Here is a 17,159-nt window from a genome sequence, read left to right as displayed (position 1 = left end):
CTCTTGCACAGATCTCAGTACAGATTCAACGTATGCCTCCCCTCCTGAAGCTCAGGATTTGTAAGGTGCTTTTGTAGGAAACTGCAAAGAGTTAAGGGGGGCATGTCCTGAACAAGCATTTTACCATCAATGCTCACTATGAGGATAATCCTTTCAATGCCTTAAAAATTGAAACCAACCAGAAACCTCCAGGGATTGTTCTTTGAAACTCATATTCAGATTGTCCTGATACCATAACTGGCCAACATTTGGAAAGAAGTTCATAATAATCGGACACATATGATTTCAGTTGAGATCAATGAAACACTAAATTAATCTTCAGGTTTTGAGGCAACAACAACCGGAAACGTCTCTCCAAGCAAAAAGGGTACTGAATTTGATATTGGTTTATAGGCATATTGCACAATTTGGGTGTTAGTATGATAGAAACTTTCTGAAACAATTTGTCTATGCTTCTGTAACTCACTTTAGTCATCAGTTAATGCTTGAACTAAAGTTTAAAAAGTGAGAAGACAGAAAACCTCTTGGATGAAAGTTTTGCATAAAAAAGAAAGGTGAAACTTTGGTAGCATTATCACTTACATTATTGTATGAAAAGTCTGCAAGTGGTCATTAAGAAGCCAATTATCTTGAGTTGCATTGCAGTAGCATGGTAAATATTGCTTCAAACTTTGAGTGGTTCATTCTCTTTGCCCATTAGATCGGGGATGCTAACCAGAAGATTAAACTCATTCATCTCCCATTGTCTCACATAAAGCTCTCCAAAAATGTGATAGCTATTGAGTAACTCTTTTAGAGATGATAGTGGGAGACTATCTATTAAAGTGAGACACTTCAGTCAAAAATCACTCTCTCCTTTTTCCGCCTTGTTAAGGGGAAAAATGAGCCATCTTTGAATTATAGTCTAATGTAACCTTTATCACAGCTCTCAGCAGGTGAAACCTGTGAGAGTTTAGGCAGAAGCCAGTTGATTTAGGTCTATGCCAGGAGAGCTCACTGTAGGGGTGGGGTGCCATTGTCAAGCGGTTACACTCTACATGCCGTCGTGAGAGGCAGCCGGAACTGTTTCATGCTGCCATGAAGGCCAATTAAATAAGTCAGTTTTATACATTTTGCAAGCTTTTTAAACATATTACTTTAAATTATGAGAGGGTGGCCTTCTCGACTCCATACCTTCACAAGCCTGTAGTGAAAATAAAAGGGATTTGTTTTGATTTCTGTTTGTTGCCATATTGAGACATGTCTTCACCCTTAACTGAGTTTTATTAAGTACCCTGCCAAAAAATTAAGTATGCTCCGTTAATAAATATGCACTCTTGTTTTAATCTATTGAAGATATATAATGTTGTTATTTGTTTACTTCCAGGATGACAACATTATGAGGTCGTTGCAGCTCTTCGAGAATGTTATGTAACCGTTTTTACAGAGTTGTGAGTGTTCAAAGACATTAAACATCATTGGAAAAAAATGACACAATTCAGCAAAGATTTTATCCAACTGTGTCCTTTTCTTCGAAAGCTTTTTACAACTATGAAGTATTCTTTATGGATTTTGTATGACTTGTGTCACCAAACTCTTGTTTCTTGGAATGCAAAACAATCCAACCCCTCTATCCCTTCTCCCCACCCAAAAAAAACAAGTATTGAAGATGGTGTAATTACGGAATTATGGAAGCATGCAATATTTGAATAAGAATAAAAACAAGGACTGTTGCTTTCAGAAGTAATATGGTACTTGACTGTCATCTTGCTCGTTGGCCACAAGGCCTCCTACTTGTAAACCGAGCAAGCATGATTACATAGCACAATGTTAATATGCCATTAGCTTGCTGACATAGCTACTGTGAGCAGGATCTGTATACTTGCCGTCATAATTTGACAGATTGTCAGTGACACCATGTTCTTGCATTGATTGAATATCAGTGTTGATCAGAAAAAAAGCTGTGATAGGTGTTCAACTGGACACCAACTTTATGAAATTTTAAGTGTTGGTTCCCATCCATAGAACAATGTGTCCTTATGTGTGTAGGATTTGTATGTACTTTTCTTTGTGTACAAGCAAAACATGGCGTTTCTGCATAGACAGTAGCACATGTTCTTATTTGTAATGTATTATTGTGTCTATTGTGTACACCTGAATGTTATGGATTTTGCTGATGTAACTATTCTGTTTTCTGTAAAAAGAGCCATATGCATCGCTGCTGCCTCACCACATGGGATTTGCATTCCAGCGTGCCATTCATTGGGAATCATGCCATTGCTCATGGGATTTCTTTTTATTACTCCCAGAAGTAACAAGGAACTGCTGTAGATAATTATGGTAACAACTGTTTTGTGTTCTGGGATATCGTGCAGAATCTCACCTGGTCAACTCACTCTCTTAAACTTCCCAAAAGAGCATGCATAAAGTCAACATTCATACTTTTATACTATAGTTCAAAGCCAGTTGCTTTCAAATTAGAGGGCATTGCTTTTGTGGATTTCACGCCACAGCTCTGGTTCTGGTCCTAGTTCCAAGCTTAATTTTGGATTTGCGAGGGCAGTACCTGGAAACCCACGTGTTGCAGGAAATGAGCTAAAAGTTAGAAATGTGATTAGCGGCTTATGCAGTAATTGGATAATCAGCTTATTTGCTTCTTAAATTATTTTGCTTACGTACAGTATTACTGCACCACCCATAAAAACGAGAGCCTCATGTTTTATTTCTCCAGAATGTAACCCTCAGTTTGTACTACTGGTAAATACAGTGGCAGTGCAGAAGTGGTAATACCATTATTAAGTAGCATTGCCACTATACATAAGAAGTTTGCAGATAAGAACTGAAATAACTGGCTGTGTCAGGGTTATCACTGGTTAACTGTTCGTCTTTACACAAGTTATGCTATGCTCTATTGATTTGTATAGCACGTTAATCCGTCAACAGGGTATCCAGGCGCTTGAGCAGTTGTGGAGTTTTGTGGCTCCCAAGATGCTTATACAAAGAGCCAAGTCTTCAGCTTCCTGTGGAACTCAAGAAGTGAGGAGGAGCTCTGATGTATAGAGCGAGGTTTTTCCATGTCTTGAGTGCAATGTAGGAGAATGAGCGATTTTGATGGAGTAGTGCACAAGTGTGCACTACTGTTTAATTTGTGCCAGTGGTAAACACAAGCACTCACGTTTGGGGACCAGGACATATTTTTCATTATCAGACTTTGAACCAAATGGAAAAAGGGTGAGTCAGTGCAGGGAAAAACAGAGGAAGAGATAGGACAGCAGTGACAAAGGGAGAAAGCGAGAACCGGCATGAGTGAGATAGAGACAGGAAGTGTAGAGTGGTGGGAGAAGGAGGCAAGAGGTGAAATCAAGACTACGCAGCTTTGGTATTCTGCACCACCGATATTTGGCAGCTCCGACAAGGGCACATAAGAAACACTTTGAGCCCCTGCACTTATGTTTTATTGCCAAGTGAAGCAACGTGCAGTACAGTAGCCTTTAGCTGCCTGTAGCATTGCTGATGATTACCTACGGTGCCAGTGATGAACGTCAGGATTTAAATACTAATCAATAAACACGTCTGATAAAGCTCTTTGTGGACAGTTTTACCACTCCATGCACTGTCTGCACCTGGTGCACAATCTAGATTGGCATACATACCTAACTGCCACAGGAAGCTGGAAGTTAAACGGGTTTAATATGTTATCCCTGGCAACACCAGCACTATGCATGTTGCATAATAACCAAGTGTTGCCTTTTACTTTTTGTCTCAAAGGATAAACATGTCGTTCAGAAAACAAAATTCAGGAATAAGGGGTGATATTAAAATATGTGTGACACCATTTATATTCTGACGTTTAAATGCAAAAAATAAGTGTGAAGTAATAGGCCTAATGCAGAGGTCGTTTTGCAAAGTACTGACCCCCCGCTCCCAGTTTTGTGCATGGGATTCCATTCAACCTCTCTATTACACTCTAGGGTTCATCACAACTCGATGTACAAAAACAAGCCTGAGTCGCAGTTTGTTAATTACATTGGAACCTTAAGAGCAAACAGCATGTTTCTGGCTTAGATCGCGACCATCGCCCAGGACCAATGTAGGGCGTCCCAGGACACCCATATTTTAGGACATCCTAAATGTAGTAGACTGTCAAGGTTTATGGAACAGAAGCACTAGTATTCTAATGGCTCTTGATAAACCTCAGCTCAACTTATAAAGTTCTTATTGCGGCATGGTCTGAGAGCAGGCTGATGGCCTTTTTTTAAAATCAATCTCATTTTTATGAACTAATGGAACTAAGTTGTTTTGACATTTAGAGGTTTGGCCAGGATCGCACAATTTCTTTAAGCTTTGAGTTTGTATACAATGTAGGTCTTGCGGTTCTACGGACAACAGCCTAGCCTTTAAGTCACATACAGAGCCACAGGATGGGAGTAGCTTTACTGTTAACATTATATAATGCAATTCGCCATCAGGAGGTCCTGTAGCTCTGCGGAGGTTTACGGGCAACACATGCACTTTGTACATGTCACCATGGGAAGGGGCATTTGCATGGCTGATATTTCATGTGTCTTCCAAAGACACTCACCTTTTCGCTAATTCTATTCCAGTGCTATCATCCAATTGTTTGGATATGTCCTGCCTTTGGACTTCATATGTGAAAGACCAGTACATCATTTCTGATTCATGAGAAGAGAAATCGATGTTCCTGATTGCAACGTGTCGTTACCTGAGTTAATTGTTTGGTTTAATTAGTGCGCTAAAGTCTGGTTGCGCCATAAATTGTGCGTTTTCGCCATTTTATATCTTTACAATTCTCATGAGGATTGACATGGTAGAATGTAGATGGTACTTACCAAGAGCATGTACTGCTGTCCATAAATTACAAAACCCTTTCACTCCAAACAGAGGTTGCACATAAAGCAAAAACTATTGTGAGAGAGGTACCAGGCAGCCATCTTAACTCAAAGTGAAATTCTATATTCACAAAACACTCTCTCCCATGTCTGCCCACAATACTCCTTAACCACCTTAAAGTTGATTTTAGAGCCTTCAAAAGATAATGTTGTCCAGTTGCTTGATTGTTCTGCATTACAGACCACTACATAGCATGTTTGTGCGCCATTGCTCTTGATGTATTCAAAGAACACCTGAAGTCGCTTTAGGTATTGAACTTAGAATTGGCCTTCTTAATTTCATTATTGTCTCAGAATCTAGTCTTCTGTATCACTGCAGGAGTGCTATACTAACAGTGATCTTTTTTTAATAAAAAACTTGAATGTGAACAATTACCCTACATCAACCCTGTGCCCTAAAACCTTTGAGTTATCATTACTGTAACCCTGATCCCTATTTTTAATTTTCACATTATATATATATATATATGTACATATATATATATATATATATGTGTGTGTGTTGCGACATATATATACATATATATATGCGCACACACACGCAAGTGTGTGTGTGTGAGTAAAACATTATCCTTTTGAGTGAAATTTCTTTTTAATTACAGCAAATAGTCCTTTATGTAGCCATCCAAATTCATTCAAATGCATTGACATTTTAAGATATCTACAAGACTCAACACAATTTATTGCATTTGGATCTGCGAATTGCCTGATTATACCATTTAGACATGTCTTAGTAGGAATAATGACTGTATTTGCCCTCTTGTGATTTCCTAAGCACCCGTAATCTCCCACCAACGGTGTTTCTTAAGTAAAGAAAGTATTGCAATTGATTAAAATGTAACAATAACCAGTTTTTCATATCTGTTCACCCTAGGATTGCACAGTATGCCACTAACCACGTGCCCGTTTCTCAAAACGTTTTGTGGATTTATTGTGCATTAAGGTCTTTTCTGCTCTGGATGGTATCAGCATGAGAAGAGTTGTCGTGGTGAACAGTAACGGACAATGTAACTTTTTGTAAACTAGGAAGGATGAAGGATAAGTCACACCAATGCATTAGAGTAAGTCTAACCGTGTGTTCCAACAGCGGATAAACCAGTTCCATTCGTGTTGTAAGCAGAGCTCATTGTGAGAATTTATGAGCAGTCCTAATTGGATAGAACTAAACATAGGAAAATGCAAAGAGCAGCGTATTAGCCTGACCAAAAAACATGCAGTCTGGTTTCTAGAACTGACAAACAGCAAGGATGCTGCCTATATGTCAGCTTGCAGGTAACACAATACTCTAAAAATAGATCCTGCAGAGATATACTATAAGGTACACATAATTCCACCTCATGTCAGATCTCCAGTTTGAAGTTATTTCCTGAGCTCCCATTGCAGCAGTTTACTCCTAGCTTTACAGAGTGGTACCAAACTTATAATTGGTCTGAAAAAATGAATGGTGTGCGATATCTCAACCAGTAGCCTGCAAAAGGAGTTCCAATTCTCTCAATAATTTGTTATATATATTATAGTGATATGGTATTCTAAAAGTGTGTACTTATAATAGTGGCACTTACCACATAACTTATTTTGTGACTCTAAATCAGTTGGGTTTTAGTTCAGTAAGCTTCTAACGGTGAAAGGACAAGTGGGCAATGGGAACAAAAAATCAGCCATCTTGGTGGTGAAACTTACTGTGCAGTCAGTTCAAACGCTATGAGAGCAACAAGCAATCAAAGTCAAAGTTGCACCTTTTAAACAAAATATGTGCCCATAATGCCTAAGCATCATCATTGTTTTTTTTTTTTACATTTACCCACTAGAAGCGATTGGCACCGTTTTGATGTTGAAGAACTGTTCAATAAACCCTATTAATGGCCACATCAGGATTAATGGGCTGCTCGTCATGAGAATTCAATAGATTTTCAGTTCTGCTTGTTGTACAAAATTATATATTCTCCATGTCAGTCCTCTGTCTTTGTACCTTGTTTACTGTTCTATTTTCCAGTTATGTCGAATGTGATGACGAAACCTAAATGTCACATCAACAGATCAATGTGGCATTACCAATAACTGCAATGTCTCTGTTAAATGTCTAATGAAAACTGTGCTGACAAAACTACTGTGTTGCTAAAAAGAGACTGTATGAAAAAATGACAATATATATATAACTTGTGTAAATACCACTGGAAAAAAGCAATAGTGAACAAACAATATTACTCGGAACACACGATGAAGCCAATTTGTAGGACAAGGAACGCTTCAATTCACTTTCATGATTGCAACTATCAAACGGCATAAAATGTAATATTTTGTTGAGGCATTTTAGAGATTTTTCTTTTTAATAAAATATAAGAAAATGTCTGAAGTGTGTGCATTCTTTGTCTCACCATTAATCATTTAGTAGCAGCTGAAAGAGAACATCCTCCCTTTTCCAGTAACCAGTGATCTGGAGGCACAGAAGTGTCAGCAGTGGCTGAAAAGAGAGATGTGGCACGAGCGCAGTGCATGGTGGGTCTCACGCTCTGCTGTTGATCTGAATATTCATTCTGCCTCCCCTAGAAGATTCCATTAAGCACGGTTCATTCCAGTTTAATCTCAGCTTTCCCCTGCTAAATAGAAAGCTGTTCAACCGGTGAATGGCATTTATTCATCTGAGAACCCTGCTGAACAACTGTGGGAAATAGGATGGGATTATTTTACTATGGTGCTCTTTTTGCCCTTTGGGGCTACGAAATTCAATGTTTTACAAGTTTCTCTTTATCCATTGGTTAAAACAAAAAATAGCCACTTGATCGATCCTAATCCTCGTTAAAAAGAATATCTGTTGCCTAACTGAATAGAAGCTGGAGGACAATCGCTTTACAGGCATTGATTAGAAAAAGCAACAGCTTTCTCCAACTTTTCATATAGTTGGTTGTTATGACTGTTTAAAGATCAAAAGTTCTACAACTACCTAAACAGCTGCCAATAACAGCTTGTTCAGAAAATGATACCAGCATGTCATCTCCGTTCACTTTGTTTTTGTTTTCCAGGATACACTAATTACATCACACAACTGCAAGACTCATGGACCACCAATATTTATGTGATTAAAGACAATAGAGTTATCTCCCAGTCCAATTTCCCCTTATTATGTCAGTATGGTCCCTTTTTCTTCTCTTTATTAGGTCATTTTAAATTCTTCTAGTCCCATGTCAAACTTCCGACCCTAAAATCAGTCCTTTGTCACAAAAGTATTTTCTCCTTTACTGCACGTCTTTACCCAGTGGACAGTGGCGGCACCTCCGCTATGGTGGAGGAGCGTCGCACCCCCCACCAGCAGGAACTGCTGCAAATCGTGTAACAATGAAAGAATAATAAACTAAGTTTATTATTCTTTCATTGTTAAAGGGTCGGGCATTGGGATGACATTGACGAGGGGAGTGCATTGTGCACTCCCCTCAGTGCACATGTATGTTTGGCCGGCTGTCTCAGGCTGGCCAAACACACATGCGCAGTAGGCTATCTCCAGCCCGGCACTGTGCTGCCGGTCCGGAGGGAGCTGGTACAGGCTCCCAGTCCTTTTTTTTTATGTATTAAGATTCCCCCCCTGCCACCCGCTTGTGCTCCCCCCCACATGCTGGAGAGAGCTTGCGCAGACTCCCAGTCTTTTTTTTTTTAAGTATCAATATTTCCCCTCCTGCCACCCCCTCTGCTTTCCCCCGCATGCCGCCCCACCCCCTCTAACACCCGCGAGCCACGACTGATAGTGGCATCCATTATGTGTCTGACATCTCCTTACTCACTCTGTGAATGGCATCACTCAGGGGAGTGGATGGCTGGCGAGTAGGGAATGTGGCTCTGGGAAGAAGTACTGAAGCTACATCAACCACTTTAGAAGTGAACATGAAAATCGACATAATTTTTCCATATACTTGGCAAAACGTGTTTCCATAAAAGAGAAATAAACATAATTGAATTCTTACAATATTACACATGTTAGATGGAAGAACATGAAAATTAACAGTGACCATAATAATTTTCTTTGATGACATAGGCCCGTACTGGGCAAAGTCACCTAGGTATAAAGTTCTGATTGCTTATAGAATGCTTTTAATCTCACATACTAGAACTACTGTAGCAAAAGCACCACAGAACATAGATTTTCAACTTTTCTTTCAAGATGTCTGTAATTGTTTTTACTTGATATGCATGGAATACATTGATTGTGATAAATGTAAAGGCACTACTGAATAGCAACCTCACTCTACGTTTATTACAGAAAATGTGCTCAAAATGCGGTTTGTAATAATTAACACTGGTTAAAAATATTTTCTCCTTCAGGACCCCACTAAGCTATTTTAAACAAAGTGCATTTCGTCATAAAAATTCATACATCCACTGCCTTTCTCCCTATCTTTCTCTACAATAGCCCTATTTAGATTTTTCTTAGCTCACCTGTGATACTTGATTTTTTTAGTTTGTTGTACAAGCTCTCTGTCTAATCTGTCTTTCAAATCCAAGAGATACAGTACTCAAAACAGGCACACATTCTATATGAGATTCCAAGCACTCCACCAATATATCACAAGAGATGTTGTTATGTGTACTCTTCAATAGCATTTATTTCTTCATCAGGAAGTACTGTTATTCATTATTTGGTTTCCTCACCAGATTCTCATTAATTAGCAAGAATAGCCAACACGTGATTCATCCGCAAAACTGTGGTGATCACCAGACTTCATCAGGGCTACATATATCAAGAAAATAGAATTCATAAGAATTGCTGTCTAATGCAAGGTACACACCATCACCAAAGTCACCCTGTGTGCTCTTATTATTGATCAACACATATCCACATAAATGTGTGTATCGTTAGTGAGAGAAAGTCTTTGCTATCAAGGTTGGAGGTTGAGTACCAGATTCACACAAGATAAGGGCTAGATAGCAGATCCTAGAAAGGTGCACCATGTGTATACAGGGTGCAGGATTATAACAACTCCGCAGACTGTCCATTCAGCAACAAAAATAGAGAGATTAGAAAAGATTTGTTTTTTTTAAACAACCACAGTGAACACCACAAATGCTGCTATGTGTTCAGTGGTGAGTATTTGACTCATAAAACAGTGTTCATGCGGCTTACCTCGGAGTCCAAATATCAAGCTAAATTGTGCCCAATGGGCCCGAAGTAGCATTTAGTGACTGTCTATAAAACATATAATGGCACTCATTATGAACAAGGTGGAAAAAAAGCCGTGTTCATGCTGGCGGTCAAAACACTGACCGCCAGCATCCTCGGATCCCCACTGGCCGTATTAGGAACATTACCGTGGGCCGGCTGGCGGAAATATTGTTTCCCATCGCCGGCCTACAGGAATGCCTGGCCGGGACATTGACGGCGGCTCCACAGAGAGCCGCCGCCAATGTCTCTGTGTGGCGGATGCAGCTGCACCCGTCGCGCAGATCACTACACGAAAAACGGGCAGTGACCTACGCGATGGGGCACTGCACCGGGGCCCCTGTACTGCCCATGCCAAGTGCATGGGCAGTGCAGGGGCCCCCAGGGGTGCCCCAGTGCACCCCTTCCACCAGCCTTAACCCGGCGGGAAAACCCACCAGGAAAAGGCTGGTGGCTGAGGAAACATCATCCGAGGGGCAGCACCGCTGCCCTGTCGGATAATGTTTCCGACCGCTGCCAGGCTGCCTGACGGAGGCAGCCTGGCGGTGAGTGAGGGCTGCAGATGGCAGCCCTCATGGGGTACATTATGTGGCGGTGTGGCCCGCCATGCCGGCTGGCAGTTTTACCCGCCACCGTTTTTGTTCATAATGACCGCCAAAGTATCCAGAATAGGAGTTAAAACCTCCGTCCTCAGGGACCATAGTGCTAAATACCTGATACACCCCCTAATTCATACTCACTTAATCAGCGTCGTGTAGTTATCCATTTAATCCCATTATATTGCTGAGTGTGAACTCTTGTAGATCTGTCCTGAAGCTAAATCACCACTAGCTACAGTGAGACCCTGTGCAGTGTTCCTGCTCTGACATGTTGTGGAAGGAGGGAAGAATGCACTTCCGCAGCATACTTCAGACCTGAGCTCTGTTGAAAAAGTTAATGCAGCCTTTTGTTAATCCATGAGGATATCGTGGTATGATTTGAGAATTCTGCAGCATAAATAGGGGAATTTTTCAGACACAACTGCATTAACTGCAGTTTTTCGGCATATTTAGTGATTAGTGCAAATCTCTTTTTCTGCTAAATCTGTGAAGAACTGATAGTGTGTTTTCCTGTGTGCCCCTTGTTTCGAGTTGCATACAGACCCTGACTATAAGTGGCCTGTTGTTTGTGCAGGGATTGCAGTCACAAGTGGTTTGGTGTTTATCGCACCTGATAATTAAAAGATTCAATACAACAGCACCCTTAAAATTTGGGAGGGCAAACATAGCATTTAACAGGGGAAAATACCCAATATTTTACTGGAAGATGCGGATTTTGGAGCACAATACACATAGGCCACTTCTAATCGGGAACATAATTTCTAGCTTCATCCAACCTGTGCAGGGTCAGAAATCCGTTATTGTTAGGGAAGAAACATACTTTTCTTGTATTTGTCTCCTTTTAGTTTTATGAATAAACAAGATTATTAGTACTCTTAACTCAACAAGTAAATAACTGGTGAGACATTCCTATTCATTGACAAGTGATAACTGTTATCCTGCCTCTGGTACTTACCCTCAAACATCTCTTAAACCGCTTGGCCACTACTCCCAAGGCTGGACTGTCAAAGTGTCTGTTCTCGGCATTTTTAGCACCAGCACAATAACCAGTGTGGGTCGTGTGTATATTAACCTGTGAGTCATTTTAGCGCTGACAACTAACTTTCACAATCTGGAGGACAGACTGACATTACCTAAGTCTCTAGCACACCTATTATCTACTGCAGGATGAAAAACCGAGGAAGGTGGTTCCCACGGAGTGCGGCATTCCACCTAACCATGCAGCAGTGCTCAACACTGGACTGCAAGCTACTTCTCGGATCATCTACTAGAATATTCATAGTAGTTACTGAAGTCGCCAACTATGAATTTATACAAATTGATCAGCGTATTTGATGGTGTTTTATGATTATCAAGTATTAGTTGTTCAATGTACTGTTTATAGAATGAGACCCTTATGTTATATTAGGTCATTGAAATGCAAACACGCATTTGCAATGCAACGGGTCTCGCGTTTGCTCGTGTTAGAGCTAATACCGTTGTAAACTCCTAACAGGATTTTTCTTGCGACATAAACCATGTACGTAACCGGAAAAAGTGCAATTAACTGTGTAACAGGGTTGATATTATGCAAAGCGCTCGACTTCTGCCAAGCGAGATCGCGTTGCGAAAATAGAGAAAAAGTAGTCCACAAACCGAATGGAAAACAGCGAGCCTCGTATGTTTTCTGTACTGTACTGTGTCGATGCGTTTGAGGAGGGATAACCACAGGAAAAGGCATGACGTATGCGTGCCTTCCACTAATGAAATCAAGCAGATTCTAAGAGGCAAGCCCACAAACCAAAGAAAGATACTGACGTCACGTGGACGGGGCTCCGAGCCCTTTTTAATTCCTAAAGCGTCTCGCTAGCGAAAACAGAACCAGCGCCGGCACATAGGCAGGAGTGTGGTGTATTCTTTTAAATGCAGCACATTTCTGCCCTTTCCCTGTCACGCCGCACAGTGCAGCAAGGTGACCTGCTGCACTGCGTAACCTACTCAAAAATATGGCCCAGAGTTCTCCTGGACCTGCATTACCCACCAGAGTTAGCTTATTGCTATTAGAATTCCCTGAAAATTGCTGGGCACACAAAGATCGCTGCAGCAGCAGTGCTTTAAATGGGGAGGCCCTATTAGGTATTCAGTACTACCTGTACTTATTTTATTTGAAAGGGATAGTACCAGCACTTCTCCACGCTGCTCAAAAGGCTTTAGTGGAAAGGTATCAGCACTTCTCATCAGCAGAGAAGTACTCTGGAACAAGGAGTACCTTCACTTCTATGTTTCCATTTCAAGCACTGTGCAGCAGGTGTCTTAACCCTGTAAGACATTTTAAATGCAGCCTCTTTGTGACCAATTAATCTGAAACAGATTTACTGTCACATTTGTCCCTGTTGCCATGTTCATTCCAGCAGATTATTTTTAAAACAAATATGTACATTGACAGTCAGACTACACTTTTCATGACCCTGCCCTCATGACTACACATTCTTTCCTCTTCCACTGCCTTTTTGGCCCCCAGTTTTTGAGTTCCCAGAGTAAATGTTTTACAATTCCAGCACTGGGTAGAACCATGGTTACCCTCATTTACATTTTGTATTGTTTCTTCTTGAGTGTACAGTGCAGGTATTAGACAGTAGTTATTAATCACTGAAGATGATGCTTATTTCATTAACACTGTTATGTAATCAATCTCCAACTCGTAACACTTTGCCTGGCCCAAACAAAGGGAAGATCTGAACCTATGTATACATTAAATGGTACTGTTGATGTCTAAAAAGAATACATTATACAATCACACTTTGTCAACACGTGTATGTTTAGTTATATTTTTTTACTCATGTCAAGACAGCATTGTTGCATTTTATCCTTTTCTTGCATTATGATAATTAAACCTCTGCATTTATAATGGCGACCTCTAACTGTCCTAAAAGAATAACAGGATGAACTTTCCACCTCCGACATGCAGAAGCAACCACTGGGAATCTTGTTTAACTGCTATCCGCACCATGGCTTGCAAATGCTGATATCAGACGCTGTAGCTTACCTAATCATGGTTTTGCCTCTGCATACGGTATCGGTAGTTCTGCAACTAAAAGGCTTCGTTAAAACTAGATGTGTGGTGCAAAGAGAGCGGGGCACGACTGTTTACAAGACATAGAGGTACAGAGAGAGTAAGTGACTTGCGCAGAATCAAAATATGTTCGAATATAATCTCCAGTTTCGAGGTCGGTGCTCTCTAGCCTTTAGGCCACATATAATCCCTTATTAACAGCCGTCTCTATGCGGACACTTCAAACAGCTATGATATTGAATTTGTACTAACAATCAGAGACCAACACACGAGGTATATTCTGGTACTGTTACGTTCCAAATATATTATGTCAGCTAAGAAGCCCTGGCACAGGCACTTCGAAAGCTTTGAGGGCGGGTTACAGCACTTGTTTCAGTAACCGGAAAAAGTGCAATTAACTGTGTAACAGGGTCGATATTATGCAAAGCACTCGACTTCTGCCAAGCGAGATCACGTTGTGAAAATAGAGAAAAAGTTGTCCATAAACCGAATGGAAAACAGCGAGCCTCGTATGTTTTCTGTACTTGGTCGATGCGCTCGAGGAGGGCTAACCACTGGAAAAGGCATGACGTATGCGTGCCTTCCAAAGACACTGATGTCACGAGGATGGGGCTCCGAGCCCTCATTAATTCCTAAAGCATCTCGCTAGCGAAACGCATGCGCAACCGCATGTGAAGCAGGCTCGACCCTAAAAATGGATATAGGGTTGAGCAAGTGTACGGACAGTCTTCTGTTAAGTTTATCACAAAATATATGTTTTTTTTAGTGTGTATGATTGCATGAATGTGGATGGTGTGGTTTTGTTTAGGCTGTGTGAGACTCCAGAGGTTGATGAGTACTGGTTTAATACGTGTGTTATATTTCAGTGTAGTATATTGGGTCTGATGATTTGTATATCATGTGTTTATATTTGTTTATGAGGCGTATATACGAAAAAGTATATATCATAAAAAAAAGATAGTTTGATATATATTTAATTTTTGTTCATCTTTGGTTCCACTTCCTATGCAAAATTGTGAAATTGTATCATATATGAGTTATAATCATACTCAAACACTAAAAGTTGTAGGAGATGCAGTGATTTTTTTGTAGGTGTTATCTATTTTCCCCTGGAGGCTCTTTTCCATATATGTACAGGGGCCCTATTTTGTTTTTGTTTTGATGTACCATTGATTTTAATGTCCAGTCCCACCATGGGTCATTTATCATCAATGTCCCAAGCCTCCAACCTTATTGTATTTTAACTGAATAAACAAGCTACTCAACATAGATACTTGACTTTCCCATGACAACAAAATTGTGAAGTCAAGCCATACTCCTGGAGGTGGTAGCTGTTGCAAACTCACACACATCATGACTGAGTAAATAGCACTCAAAAACTCTCACTAACCAACCATCGCTATAACTTCAAAAAAGAGAAAAACAAAATCATTTACAGGTAAGAAAGTTCAAAATATGATGTGGCTGCAAACATTTTTATAGTATTTAAGCCCTAGATGCTACATTTTCTATAATGTTAGCCATATGACCAGCATTATCATGTGGGCCTACAATCAGATCGACTGTGTGAACTCAAGGGCGCTTCAACTTTATTTGAATGTTTACCATGAAAGCCTCAACGAATGGGACATGGTAGGCAAGAAGTATACAATGTAGCAACCTTTTTTTGCTATTTCTGGCCTTCTGTTTTTGTGGTCTCAGCATCTGGGTTCTGCACTGGGAAACTGCAAAGACTGCAGCTTCAGCTCTCAAGATAACAGCTTAAAAGTAGAAAATTCCATGCCCCCAAATATCCAATACTCCAAATATCAAGGGTTTTACCCAAGCAAAGTATAGTTGTGTTATCAGAAATCTCAATGACCAATTAAAAGTTAAATAGTGCTCCGGAGAGAGACTGTTTCAATATTTCTAGACATTAGTCAAGGTCCCAGCTGGACTCTGGGCTTTTGAGTGGGGGCAGATCAGCATCAACCATGACATCCTTGGCATACCTCGCTTTAGGCAGCTAAATCACATTAACTACTGTCAAAATGTTCTAGTGATTCAGCACCCATGGGACTGTGTGCACCCAGTGGACCTCAAAGCTTCATCAGTTCACACTGGGACATAGACTTAAGGATTAAGGACAAAAAGTTACAAAGAATGAGGACCTCAGAGAAACCGCAAGGGCTAGATGCTTCAAGTGGGACCAGAATCTGAACAGATGTCCCCAGCTAGCTAGCAACAAACCCCATGCCTGGACAGGCACAGGAACCCTAAGGGTGCAGGTCTAGTATGGGCTCATAACTGATGTTTTGGAGAAGCATTTCTGCAGCTCCATGCACCAAATAATACTTCTCAGTGGTCTTGATTTTTGTCTTGCTCCTTGGCCAGCAGAGCTTCAGGTACATGATGGCTTGTGGATGGTCTCAGTGCTATAAGGCACCCTTCATGTAGCTTCTTCAGGGAACTGGGATGTGTGGAGATCTTCTAGAAGTCACACATTCAGATATCTCCGGAACCCTACCACGGTACTGCTATTCATACCTAACCTGAGAGATAACAATTTACCAACAAAGATTCTATTCCTATTAAAACTTCTTCCCAACACAGATGTAAAGGTCCTCCTTACTATACAGATGCAGCATGCATTACTGCCTAGATGTGGTAGTTTAACCCAATGAAATCTGCTTTATTTACAGTCTTCTCCCAATCAGGGAGAAGTGTATCTTCTTTCTCTGGCCAATTTTCATTGGCTTCTGGAGCAAAAAGTGCAAAGCGAAACCTGTTTGAGGTTGCAAATGAAGTTTGTTGCAACAATCCAGGCACTGTCCCAATGCAATCGCTAGTATGTGACAGACACTAAAAAAGGAGAGCACAAAGAATGCCTTTCACATTCAACAGGGAATACTGGTTTCAAAGAGAGGATTCTCAGTAGAGGAAATTGCAGGCTGTCATGCTCACATTAGACAATGCACATCCTCTAGTTAGACTATCATCTTATGCACCTATTCCAATAATATCCCTAAAGACTCAATTTTTCACTCACTTATCATGAAACAGAATCTGTGCAACATAATATTATTCCACGCCCAAGGAGAGGCAAAGGACCCCAGAAAAGGAAGTATTGAAAGATCATTAACAGTGAGAGCCAGTGCATATTCTTCCCCTTAGGTCACAAGTAAAGAGGTCTGTGGTTCATAGAACATATCAACAATTTAGGGTACAGGAGAAACAGAATGAGAAATATTAGAACACTGGAATAGCTATCCTATACCACCTATAAGCACAATTGAGCTCCCAACATTTATATACTACACCCCTCTGTCAAAGGATACACCAGTCCTTTAAGGTCCTCTAACTGAGTTATAGAACTCAGCCCAAGGCGAGTAAGGTACATGTTAGTTAGTGTTGATTTTCAAAGAGGATAGTGCTACAGACCTAAGAAATTAAGAGTGAGATGCTCAATTTCCAGCAATAACATCAATTAGTGT

At 40.6% G+C, this 17,159-nt stretch overlaps 1 protein-coding gene across 2 annotated transcripts in view; it reads left to right on the top strand.

Annotated features, from left to right (window-relative positions):
- The window catches only part of KCNIP1 (potassium voltage-gated channel interacting protein 1), a 1,382,576-nt gene extending 1,375,279 nt beyond the window's left edge, over nucleotides 1-7,297 (top strand). For both annotated transcript variants that reach the window (XM_069199338.1, XM_069199337.1), the window contains one exon: nucleotides 1,367-7,297. In XM_069199338.1, the coding sequence (XP_069055439.1) occupies nucleotides 1,367-1,414 (48 nt within the window). In that variant the 3' untranslated portion in view covers nucleotides 1,415-7,297. The remainder of the gene's footprint in view (nucleotides 1-1,366) is intronic.
- Nucleotides 7,298-17,159: the final 9,862 nt, after the last annotated feature.

This window comes from Pleurodeles waltl, chromosome 7 (genome assembly GCF_031143425.1).
Source record: "Pleurodeles waltl isolate 20211129_DDA chromosome 7, aPleWal1.hap1.20221129, whole genome shotgun sequence".
NCBI classification, from domain to species: domain Eukaryota; kingdom Metazoa; phylum Chordata; class Amphibia; order Caudata; family Salamandridae; genus Pleurodeles; species Pleurodeles waltl.
The sequence above is the reverse complement of the archived record's forward strand: the minus strand, read 5'-3'. Positions and strand labels throughout refer to the sequence as shown.